This window comes from Lemur catta, chromosome 5 (genome assembly GCF_020740605.2).
Source record: "Lemur catta isolate mLemCat1 chromosome 5, mLemCat1.pri, whole genome shotgun sequence".
NCBI classification, from domain to species: domain Eukaryota; kingdom Metazoa; phylum Chordata; class Mammalia; order Primates; family Lemuridae; genus Lemur; species Lemur catta.
The window spans coordinates 34,595,337-34,608,155 of record NC_059132.1 but is presented as its reverse complement, the minus strand read 5'-3'; the positions used below and the strand labels follow the sequence as shown (position 1 = coordinate 34,608,155).

Below are 12,819 nucleotides of genomic sequence, written 5' to 3'. Positions count from 1 at the left end.
TGCCTCATCTCATCCCCTGCGCCATGAGCTTCCAGGAGATGGTTCTCAGGCCTCCCTCTACTCGGCCACGCTGGGCTCTGGCACTGGGATTTCCACAGCATCACAGCAATGGGTATTGAGCACCTACTGTGTGCCAGGCGCTGTGCTGGGCACCCAGGATATACTACCAGGAACGAGACAGACACAGTCCTCCCTGCTCTCCTCCCAGAGCACAAGCAAGGCAGAGGGGCCTTCTGGGCCGAGGGTGTCATTTAGCTTGTACCACGTGACAACCCCAAAACTTCATGGCTTAAAACAACAAACCACCTATTGTTGTTCATGACTCTGGGGCTCAGCCAAGCTGTTCTGCTGTTCTGGACCAAGCGTGGTCAATCTTGGCCGGGCTCATTCAAGCATCTGTGGTCACCTGGAGGGCTGGCTGGGGACTGGCTGGTTGGCCCTCTGTTGGCTGGGTGACAAGGGAGACTGGGCCATGGGCCTCTCAGCATCCAGCAGGGCTAGTAGGGCTTGTTCACACGGCAACGCGAACATCATGCCATAACATCACTCCCACCATATTCCATTAGTCAAAGCAAGTCACAAAGCCAGCTCAGATTTAAGGAATGTGGGAGGAATTACAAAGTTGCATTGCAAATGGGCATGGCTGTGGGCAGGAGTGCAAAACTGGAGCCAGTTGTGCATCAATTTAACACACACAGAAGAAACACAAAGGGAAATGCCCAGATACCAGCATATAGCCCATTCCAAGAGCCATGGTGTGGTTGGATTGTGGGATTCAGGAGGGAAAGAGGCTCCGTAAGTCAGACTGAAGAGCTCAAACTTTCACCCAAGGGCAGTGGGGAGCCACTAAGGGTGCTAGGCAGAGGAGTGAGGTCCAACTTCACTTTAGAACACTTTGACGGCCACAGCCTCCCTCAATCCAGACCTCTAGTGATAGAGAGTGTTCTGGGAGAATCCCAACAGTGAGGAGACTACATAGTGAAAAACACAAGTCTGTTTAAAATGTATCTGCTCTAAATCCTATGCCTTCCTCGGAGGTAGCCATTGCTATTACCCTGGTATGAGTCCTTCCAGACCTCTGTGCCTCCCCCCCAACACGTGCGAGTTTTGTCTTCTCAGAAGTGGGAACATATTCTACAGACACATTCTGGTTTGTTCATTTGCACTGCTATATACTATTCCACTGTGCAAAAGATCACAGTTTACTCCTCTATTCTCCACTTGATGGGCATCTAGGCTGTTTTGAATTTTTGCTGAGATTGCTGTGAACATCCCTGTAAGTCAGTGTAAAAGTTTCCCTCAGATTTATGGAGAGTGAAATGGGTGCTTTGTGGAGTGGGTCCATCCTTAGTTGTATGAGACGTTGCTGAAGTGCTTTCTGCAGCGGCTACCGGTTCAGCCCCAGCAGCCCTGCATCCTTGGCACTCTGCACTGACAGCCAACGAAATCCTTGTCGTTCTGCTGGGTGTCAAATACAACCTCTTCCTTGTTTTAATCCACCTTCCCATTTTAGATGGCTGGAGAGTCTACAGAAAGGGAATAACTTAGTCAGGCCCTGGGGAATTCACTTAGAAGTTAGTTCTAATTTTTTTTCTTTTTTTAAATTTCAGAATATTTTGGGGGTACAAATATTTTGGTTACGTATATTGCCTTTGCACCGCCTAAGCCAGAGCTACAAGGGTGCCCACCCCCAGTGTGCCCCTCACCCATTAGTTGTGAATTTACCCATCCCCTCCTCCCCCTTGCCCCTGCCCAGCACCCGATGAATATTACTTCCATGTGTGCACCTAGGTGTTAATTAGTTAGTACCAATTTGATGGTGAGTACATGTGGTGCTTGTTTTTCCATTCTTGTGATACTTCATGTAGTAGAATGGGCTCCAGCTCTACCCAGGATAATACAAGAGGTGCTAGTTCACCATTGTTTTTTGTGGCTAAGTAGAACTCCATGGTATACATATACCACATTTTATTAATCCACTCATGTATTGATGAGCACTTGGGTTGTTTCCACATCTTTGCAATTGTGAATTTTGCTGCTATAAACATTTGAGTGCAGATGTCTTTATTATAGAATGTCTTTTTACCCTTGGGTAGATGCCTACTAGTAGGATTGCTGGATCAAACCGTAGTTCTATTTTTAGTTCTTTGAGGTATCTCTGTGTTACTTTCCACAGAGGCTGTACACGTTTGCAGTCCCACCAGCAGGGTAAGAGTGTTCCTATCTCTCTGCATCCACACCAGCATTTGTTGTTTTGGGATTTTTTTGATAAAAACCAGTCTCACTGGAGTTAAGTGATATCTCATTGTGGTTTTGATTTGCATTTCCCTACTGACTAGAGATGTTGAGCAATTTTTTATATGTTTGCTGACATAGCTTTTTTCCTTTTCTTTTCCAAATAATGCAGCACTACTTCTAGATGAGAGGTGGAGTCGTTGGGCTCAGGGGACACCATCCCGAAGTGGGCCGTGCCCCAGTTTATACCCGGCAGGGGCAGTGAGGGCCTGGCTCTCTGCATCCTTGCTAATACTTCAAGTTTTGTCAATTTGATGAGGAAAATAGTATTTCATCATGGTTTCTGTTTGAATTTCCCTGATGTCAAGGAGGTTAAGCATATTTTCTCCCATGTTTATGAGCCTTTAGGGGTGATTGCCTATTTACATTCTGTGTTCATTTTCCCAATGGACACTGTCCTTATTTATGAAGACTTCTGCTAAGCAATTTTATTTAAAAGTTGTTCTTTCATCCGTTAATCATTTATTTCTTAAAAAAACAAAACAAAAGGAGAGCATAGGCCCAGAGAGCCAGGCTGACCTCAGGAGAAGCTGCTGCCCAACCTGGGGGTGTCTGATCAGGTCCAACCAAGCTGGGCAGCCTCCAGCTGCTACATTCTGAGAAACTGAGGCCGGCGGTGGCCTGCAAACAGGAGCATACACTGGGGTCGCCTGCTGCCCACCTGGTGGGATTAGAGGGCCTGGGCAGCCCCCCTGACAACACAGGTGCCCCCAATTCCCCATTAGCACCTCCAGCCCCTGGGGGCAGAGGACACAGGAGGGATCTAGCGCCACAGCCCCTATCATTTTGCCGTGGGGGCCAAGACCCAGAGAAGTCAAGTGACCCACCCAAGGTCACACAGGAGTGGGTGGCCGAGCTGGGGCTCCGGTGTAGAAGGCAGGGCTGGCGTGACCCCTCCTAGCCCTCCGGCCCCAGTCCGCGGCTCTAAGGGCTCCCAGCCCAATCAGGGCTAATTGGAGCGGTGTGTGGCCGCTGGTATATAGCGAGCAGGCAGGCCCGGCGGCGTCACGCCCGTGCTAGCCAGCTGCAGCTGCCTGTGTGATCACTTCTGGGGGCATCACCAGCGAAACCTCGACCTCCTCGACTTCCATGGCAGGATCATCCGGATCTCCTGGGTCTGAAAAGCCAGGTGAGCAAGAGGAGGCAGCTCCTCCCTCACCCCTGCAAGCCCATTCCTGGGCTGTGCTGGACCCTGACTCCCAGCCCTCTTTATTCTCTCCCAGCCTGGCCCCAGCACCCGCCCTGGAAGCTGCTGAGTTCAATCGCCCAGCCCATTTGGCAGAAAAGCTGAGGCCACAGGTAGCAGGGGCCAGTGAGGGCCTGGGGGCGGGGGTCTGCCCCACCCCAGGAAAGAGGGTGAGTAGAGCAGGGCCTGGCAGCCAGTGCCTGTTTCCTTCCAGGGCAGGGCTGCAGCTGCAGGGCATTTAGTTGGAGGGGCTGGGGCGAGGGCCACTTGCTACAGGGCTGAGCATCGCAGTCTTCAATCAACAAGCGATTCAGGGTTTCTCTGGATATGAGTGTCCACTGAGGCGAGCCGGACCCAGTTCGTTCCCTTGAAGAGCTCCCAGTCTGACAGGGAAGGCTGCCTCATTAGCAGATGCCATTAAATGTGGCCTGTGCTTTAATGGTGGTAACCAGAGAGCTGTAGGAGCCAAGAGGGGGCCCCTGGCCTACTCTGGGGGGAGGTTGCTTCCCGGTGAAGGTGAGCCCTGAAAGATGGGTAATCCTCACCCAGGGGAAGTGTTCTGAATATTTGCAAAGGCTCCGGGGGTGGGGGAGGAGGGGTCCAGGTGCCAAGGGTACAAGGACAGAGTTGCTCGCTCTTGATTGAGAAGCCAGGGAAGGTGTCCAGATCAAGGTGCTTTTTGAGCCTTGAAGGACAAATGAAAGCAGCCTGGGTGACCAAGAGGGAGAGGGGTGTCCCAGGCAGGGAGCACAGCACGGGCCAGGGCGCAGGGGCGAGCATCCTGGCAGTGCATCTGGGCTCTGTCTAGGAGCGGTGGGAGGGGGCAGGGAGGTCAGATAGGGCCTCCAAGGCCGTCTACAGGTGGGTCGGCTCTTACACCGAAGGCAGTGGGGAGCCACTGAGGGTCTCCAGCAGGGAGGTGGAGGATTGTGTGATGCAGTGAGGAGAATGCATCGGAAGGGGAAAGAGGCAGCAGGAGGACGCTGGGGCTGTGGGGACGGAGAGAGAAGCTTATGGAGAGGTGTAGAGTGGATGTGGGGGGAAGGGGGCCCCAGAATGGCCTCTGGGTTCATGCTTGGATGTCTGGGTAGGTACGGGGCAGTGGTGGGGGGCATTCTGGGACAGAAGATGGAGGGCAAGTTTGGGGGAGGCAGGGGAGGACGTTTACATCCTGGTATACAACAGGCATTGACTAACTGATGAATTGAGGGGCTAGGGAGGGAGGGGACAGGCCTGGGGGCAGACCTTTGGGAGTGGCTCTGGGATGGGCTTAGTTTGGGGGAGGTAGGGGAGGGCTTGCAGCTGCCACCTGAGGTCAGGCCGAGGGCTCTTGGGAAACCCGTAACACTGCAGCTGGGAGGGCTCAGACCTCCTTAGAGGCCCCCGCCCACTGTACAGATGGCAAGACCGGGGCCCAGAGGGGAGAGTGAAACTCCCGAGGTCCTGGGGGTGACCCAGGCCTCTGCCAACTCACAGGCTTTGGCCCCAAAATGTATGTTCCCAGGCACTGGGCTCTTCCTGGCCAGGCGGCAGAAGGTTGGGTTGAATTAGGTCTCTTCATAATTTCACTCTAGATCTAGGGTTTCAGGTGGGTCTTTTTCCGATTTGAAAAAAAAATTTAACATTGCAACCAATTTTTCTTTCTTTTTAAGTCTTTAAATTCTGCAAATTGATCAGAAACCACCATTTCCAATTACCACTTTTACATCCCATTTCATATTTAAATCCCTTTTATGCACCTAGTGGTGACTGACACTTTCTCATGCTTCTGTCCCCAACCTGTTGGTCCTATTCTCCCTTGAAACTTTTTAAAAATAACAGCTCATTGAGAAATAATTCACATACCATACAATTTACCCATTTAAAGTATTTCAGAATTGTGTATTCATCTTCACAATCAACTTCAGAATATTGTCATCACCTTTAAAAACACCTGTGCCCATCAGCAGTCCCTCCACACCCCCACCTGTGGCCCCGGGACACCACCAATCTACTTTCTGCACCTGTGGATTTGCTCAGTCCGGACACTTCACATAAATGGAACTGTACAACACATGGCTTTTGTGACTGGCTCTTTCCACTTTGCCTGTTTTAGGGTTCATCCTGCTGGTAGCATGTGTCAGTGCTTCATTCCTTTTTATGGCTAAATAATCTGTTGAATGGATACATCGCATTTTGTTCATCATTCATCTATCATTCATCATGGACATTTCAGTTGCTCCCACCTTTTGGCTATTACGCTCCTATGAACATTCATGTACAGGTTTTTGTGTGGACATGTTTCTCTTTCAGATATATACCTAGGAGTGAAATTCTTTCATAACTGTTTATTATGAAAACTTTCAAACAGATGCAAAAGAACATTCTGTGACTCCCATCCCCTGCACCCATCACACAACTTCAACAATGTCATCGGCTCCAGGCTACTCTTGTTTCATCAACTGGGTTATTTCAAAGCAAATACTGGACTTATCTTTTCATCTGTAAATAGCCCAGTATTTATCTTTAACAGATAAGAATCTTTTAAAAAGTAGTTGTAATACCATTAGCACACCTGAAACAATTGATATTATCCTTAATACTATCCAATATTTCTTCTCAGTGTTCACATTTATCTGGTTGCTTTCCCCTCACCCCAGTTGGATTGTCCAAATCCTGCTCTGAATCTGAGCAGAGAGCCCCACTGCATTTGGTTGCGAGGTTTCCTAAGTATCTTCCATCCATAGGGTACCCCTCGTACTTTTTCTTTCCCTCCTATTTACTCATAGGAGGAGAAATGAGGTGGTGTGCCCTGGGGAGTCCCTCACAGGCTGGGTTCTGCTGAGCCCGGCTCGCAGAGCTCCTGCAGGTCCTGTAAACTGGTAGTTAGATCTAGAGAAGGGGTGAGGGACTTTTCATGTGGGAAGGCCGCATTCAAGAAACTTCAATTAGATATACTTAAAAATGTACATTATTCTGTAAAAATCTAACTACTATGTACTTAATAATTTCAAAAAGTGAAAGCTATTTGTTAATTTTAAAGTTAACTAATCTTTTAATGACTTTGTTGTGTCTGCTTTTGTTGGAAAGCATTTGAATATTTGGTTGCAGCATGGAGGTCCACAGTTTCAGTTGATCCTCTAGATGGGTGTCAGTCATTTGTGACCTTAAGGACATCTTGATTTGGGTTAGGTAGGAGAGTGTAGATTTGCAGTAATAAGTGGTTGAAAAGCAAGAAAGCATTTTTCAGGCATGTTGCCAAAATCATGGGTATTCTGCATTTTTCTGTATGTCAATGGGATCTTTCTTAGCATCAAACAATGACTTTAAAATGTCATCTACTGAGAGCTCAATCAATTCCATCTGTAGTTCTTTAGGTGCCTTGGTGATAGCAACTAAGTGAGGCTGAATGCTAATTTGAGTGTGATGCCATGGTTTTCAAAGTCAGTGAAACTTTCCTTGTATTCTCCAATTAATAGGTCAATAACAGCTGTGTATTCCTCAAATGACTTGCGTATATCATCCTGCTCATCAATGAGCTTTGCTAACTGGGGAAAACGTTCATCTAAAATTTCCTTTTGAAGTGTTTTGAAAAAAAGCTTTTTTCTGAAATGCTTGGGTTTTTTTTGCCACATATTGTATTTAGACCTAGTTTTACCTTGCAAAGAAATATTCAAGTCATTTTGATTTGACATGGTATCACACAGAAATACTGCATTCCTATAGAAATCTTCTTTCAATAATTCACATTGATGATTCTGTTCTTCATAAAATTTAACTATCTGTTCTCACAGAGAGAAAACTGTGGCTAACACCTGTCCCAGTGATAGCCAATGCATTTTATAATGATATGGCAAATCCACACTGAATACCTCATGGTTCAACTTTAGCTTGTTATAAAACTGACAATGTCTTTTTTGCATTTGCAGGAATATAGTTAATAATACTTATAACTTGTTGCAAAGTGTCTCTTAAAATAGTAGCTTCAGCACAGATTTTGCTGACACAAGATACAATGAAAGGAAACTAAAGCATCTGGATCTGTTAATACATTTTCTTTTTTTTTTTTATCTGTGCAATGCACCCTTCATGTTTTCCTGTCATGGAAGGTGAACTGTCTGTACATACACTCAGGAAATTCAGTTCAACTTCACATTTACCTGGAAGGTTGTTGAAGATACCTGTTCCCTGTGTTCTATTTGCAAGAGTGCCCAAAGCGAGTAACTCTTCATAGCAAAGAAAATCTTCTGTTATGACCAGAATGAAGTATAAAATTTGCACTGAGTCAGTAGTATCAGTTGATTCATCCAAAGTGATTGAATAATATATATTTTCCTTTTGAAGTATTACATGCAGTTCTTCTGTTAAGTTAAAGGCTAATTCATGCTGCTGATCAGTTATGGTTCCCCTTGGAAGAGGCAATTATTTGTACTTTGAAATGTTATCTGGGTCTAATCATCCTACAACTTCAACAATGTACTCTTTCAGAATTTCTATGTCACTGAATGGCTTCATTTTTTCCCCTGTGTATATAAGCCACTTTGTAAGTTGCTTCAGTGGCATTATTTCCAGGTCTTATTGCTGCTTCAAAGAATTGTCTTTACTTTTACTTTTCATTTTTTAATTTCTACAGTATAACCTTTCATGCCTCTCCCTCTGATTTAAAATATTTATGGTCCTTACGAGTATATAAAGCTGATGAGCATTGAATTTCTTTAATGTTGATATTGTAGTATCAAAGCAAGCAAATCATATCTTTAGCAGAAGCAAGATAATATTGCAATTCCCAATCCTCATTTAAAAATGTTTTCTTCAGTGTTCTCTTGGTCTTTGACATGGGCTGTTAAGCAGGCAGAATTAAAAAATACTGTCAAGCTATGCAACTATTCACAAATTTCACTTCAAACAAACACAGTGCACCGTTGTCAAAAGCTGACAACAGACTGGCCTACTCGACCCCATGAACTCTCACCAACCAGCCTCGTGCGGTGGCAGCGCCAGTCGGGCGGGAAGTTAGCACTAAATTGTCAGCATAGCAGCCGTCAGTTTAGCCCTCATGGCTTACTGATGTTCTAATTGTGCCGGTCAATCTGGGTGGATTATTTCATTGAAACTTTTTTTTTCTTTGGTATTTTAAATACCTTTGTTTTAAAAATGAAAATGTAAAAGATAAACAAAAATATATTAATAAAAGTAAAAAGATTTGTTCTGTAAAATTTGGATTCAGTCAAGAGGCTGCATTTAAGGACTTGGAAAGGCCCCATGTTCCCCACCCCTGTTCTAGACAATTGATCTGATTTAGGTTTTGTTTTGTTTTTTAGGAATTTTTTTTTTTTTGATGTGACAGTCTCTGCTCTGTCACCCTGGGCTAGAGTGCAGTGGCATCATCATAGCTCACAGCAACCTCAAACGCCTGGGCTCAAGTGATCCTCCTGCCTCAGCCTCCCGAACAGCTGGGACTACAGGCACACACCGCGGCACCCGGCTAACTTTTCTATTTTTAGTAGAGATGTTAAAGGCTAGTCTTGCTCAGGCTGGTCTCAAACTCCTGAGCTCAAGCAATTCTCCTTCCTTGGCCTCTCGGAGCGCTAGGATTACAAGTGTGAGCTATTGTGCCCAGCCAGGAATATGGAGTTCTTTAAAAAGAGAGACTGGGCTTCATCAGGAGACAGTGGCCGTCCCTTTTGGGGCAGCTGTCAGGATGGGGAGGGGGGCAGGGCGTATCCACCTGGTTTTCAGAGCCCCCCCAACCCCACCTCCCACGGGGCCATGCTGGTGTCTGCTGAAGTGCTGGGCCCACGTTCTCGGTGATTGGGCCTGAGGGTGGTCTGGGCTCTGGTGACACCCTGTTGTCTGTCCGCAGGCCAGAGCACCTTCCAGGTGGCCCGCCGCAACCCCCCAACGCTGCACATGGTGCTGGAGGCCCTGCAGGAGGGGGAGCAGCGCCGGGGCATGTCCGTGGTGGCCATCAAGCGCTACATTCTGCACAAGTACCCGACGGTGGACATCACCCGCTTCAAGTACCTGCTGAAGCAGGCCCTGGCCACGGGCATGCATCGCGGCCTCCTCACCAGGCCGCTCAACTCCAAGGCCAAGGGGGCCACCGGCAGCTTCAGGGTGAGCATGGGGTTTGAACGTCAGTGCCGCTCGTGTTTCCCCGGCCTCTGCCTGGAATGCCTTTCTCCTCCTGTCCCCTCTTGCTCCTCCTGTCCCCTCAGCAGAGACGCCCCTCCTCCGCGAAAGCCGGTGCTCGTTCCCTCAGAGCTCCCACCTGCCTGGTCCCCCGATGGTGTCCATCTTCATGCCTGTCGGGGTGTTGTCAGAGACCAGGGACTGCGTGGCTGTGCTCGCTTCTGGGTCCTGGTGTGCAGCCCTGGAAACTGCACCACAGCCAGGCGTTTGCTCCCAGCTCTCTGGCTCCTAACTCAGGGCGAGGCCCGGCACCTCCCTGAGCTGTCGCATCCTCCCCTTTTAAAGCAGAGGGTCTCATCCTGGCAAGGAGTCTCGGGAGGGGACCTGTCTAGGGTCACCCCCAACTGAGGGGAGGTTTGGGACAAAATCGAACCCCAGCATCACGACGGCCATTGGCCACCAGGAAAACCTCGGGGACCCAGACGTAGGGCCTGTTTTTCATTGCTGTGACCTGGAGTCTTGCTCAACTTCTGGCACATAGCTTCTCTGACAGTTGCTGTGGAACACCGTAGAACATTCTCGGCTTACCATGTGCTGGTCCCTGTGGTTACTGGGTGATGGATCATGGGAAGCCCCACCCCATGGGACTCCTGGGCATGGGTCAGAGCCTGGACTCAGGTCATGGCCAGGCCGGGTGGGGCAGGGTGAAGAAAAGCAAGAGAGGGGCTGAGGGGAGAGGAGGCAGGGAGGGGACTCTGGGGTCCTGGTGTTGGGGGGGTGTGTGCTGGCGGGAGGGGCTGGGAATCGTTTCTGCTCTTGGTGGGTGACGGGGAGCTGCACGGGTCTGGGGACAGGAGAGTAATGGCATTGGAGCTGGGCTCAATGGGCAGGGACCGCCTGTCTGCCAGGAGCCTTCACATACCCGTGACCCTCACACCCTCTGCCCTCGGTGACAGCCCCCACGTATAGATGAGAAGACGTGGCTGGAGGAAGTTGTGAGCTCAGAGCTGCCTTGAAGCCCGTGTTCTGCTGGGCATGGGGTGGGGGAGGCCCAGAGCCACAGTCCACGGGAAAGGCGAGGTACATGGGGGTCGAGAGACCCATAGGCTACGTCTCCGGGGCAGGGTGGAAGAAGGGCCAGGTATCTAGGAGGTGGCCCTGTATCTTCGCCCTGTGCCTCCAACCACCTTCTTAGCTCCGTCATTTGGAACGGGGCCTCCTTGGAGTCTTGCAGAGGGTGCAGGAGTGTGAGACACCCAGAACCACTGCCCTCGAGCCCACCCCCACACTGTCCTCCTCCAGTTAGTTCCTAAGCACAAGAGGAAAATCCGGCCCAGGAGGACGGCTGCCTCGGTGGCCCCCGGGGGAGCTGGGGAGGCCAAGGAGAAGGTCCCCAAGAAACCAAGCACAGCAAAGAAGGGCCCTCCCAGCTTGGGCAAGGTGGAAAGGGCAGCGGAGAAGCCTGGAGAGGTGAGGAAGGTGCCTCCCAAACCATGTGCAGCCAAGCAGAAGGCCCCCAAGAAAGGCAACAAGGCCAAGGACATCAAGGCAAAACCGGTTGAGGCTACAAAGGCCCCCCCAAAGCCAGACAAGACCACAGGGGCCCCTTCCAATGCCAGCGGGCTCAGCAAAAAGTCAAAGGTCAAAGGCAGTAGGAACGGCCAAGGTGGGTGTGTGAGTGGGGGTGGGGCATGCGGGGCTGGTGGTTTGCAGCGGCTGCTGGGGTGGGACGGAGGGTCTGGCTCTGGGGAGAAGGGGGGTATGCTTATCTAGCGAATGTGCCCTGAGCACTTGGCTTGACCTGGAGGGACAGGGGACTCATGGGAGCTGGTCGGGGAAATGAGGCAAACGTTTCAAGGACGATGAAGAGAGGAAATAGAGACCAGGAGCCTGGTTCGTTCCTGAGGCAGCAGGGGTCAGGGAAGGCTTCCTGGAGGAGGTGTCCCAAGTAGAAGAGCCTGTGCAAAGGCCTGGAGCCATAAAGAAGAGAGAATTTTCAAGGAACTGCACATGTTCTGTCTGCGGTGTTGGGAGGGAGAAGCTGTGAGAGGCAGCCGGAGGGCAATGAGGAGACACAGAAGCATTGGGACAGGGAGCAGCTGGGGTCAGAGTTAGTATTTAAAATGTATCCTGGCTGCCGTGTGGAAGACAGACCAGAGGCTGACAGGCCTGTTCAGAGCTGTGGTGTGGGCGGGCGTGGAGCACGGGTCTGCCTGGTGCTTTGCAGGGAGCAGGGGGCCCAGTTCATCACCCAACCCCCTGGGAGGGAGCCACTGTGACCGCCAGCTTGAGCACTAGGGCACCGAGGGCTCAGAGTGGCCAAACAACTTGCCCCATGTCACACAGCCAAGTAAGGACCTGGGACCCAGGCAGGAAGGGGGCTCTGAAGCCCCGGAACCTTCCTGCCCACATGACACTCCACCCCAACTTGCAGGAGATGCCGAGGCCCACAGGAAAATCAAGTCTGAGAGTAAGAGCTCAAGACCCGCAGTCGGCAAGGTAGGTGCCCGTGCGACTCCCTGGTCTGCTGCCTGCCCTGAGCGGGCCAGAGCCTGGGTGGCCCTCAGCCAGCCCTGCAGGGTCAGCCGGGGGGTGGGGGAATGCCTTCTCTCTGGCCCCCCAGCACCCATTTCGCAGATAAGGGACTGAGGCTTAGGGAGGCGAGGCCAGGTGTCCCAAGCCACCCGGGGCTGGGATCTCAAGCCGACCCCTGTGGGTGCTGAGCCCTGCCCAGCTGCGTCTCCTTGCTCCATGTTTGCTTTCTTACAGGGCAAGACTGGGGCTGCTTCCCCAGCCAGGAAGAAGACGTTGGCCAAGGCCCCTCAAGGGGCAGCTGCCCAGGGGTCTAGGGAGGGACCAAACGCCAGGGCAGCTTTTCCTGCTAAGGGCAGTGGGTCCAAGATGGCACCTGCACACCTGGCCACGAAGACGGAGGTCCCCATGGCCCCGAGAAAGCCTGGGCAGCCCGTTAAGGCCGCGGCATCCAAGGTGCTTAGCAAGAGGGCCGAAGCCTAGAGCCAGAGGTGGGGGTGGAGAGACTGAGATTCCGGTCGAGTTTTTATTCCCCAGCAAACCATTGCTGTGTTTATTTAGCTGTAACTTATTTATCAATAAAGACTTTTGTTTTTCCTCACAAATTGGTGTGGGCAGAGCCTGAGGTTCAAGGGTTTGGCCATTTGGTCCCGCATAAACATCCACTGAGCACCTACTGTTTTCCTGGCTGGTGC

The 12,819-nt window shown here is 50.5% G+C and overlaps 1 protein-coding gene across 1 annotated transcript; it reads left to right on the top strand.

The window, feature by feature from the left end:
• Nucleotides 1-752: 752 nt before the first annotated feature.
• LOC123638756 (histone H1.8) lies at nucleotides 753-12,607 on the top strand. Its single transcript, XM_045552586.1, has 9 exons — nucleotides 753-795; nucleotides 2,856-2,999; nucleotides 3,320-3,424; nucleotides 3,613-3,631; nucleotides 9,202-9,235; nucleotides 9,341-9,577; nucleotides 10,895-11,258; nucleotides 12,027-12,091; nucleotides 12,362-12,607. The coding sequence occupies exons 1-9, from the start codon at nucleotides 753-755 to the stop codon at nucleotides 12,605-12,607; spliced, it is 1,257 nt and encodes a 418-aa protein (XP_045408542.1).
• Nucleotides 12,608-12,819: the final 212 nt, after the last annotated feature.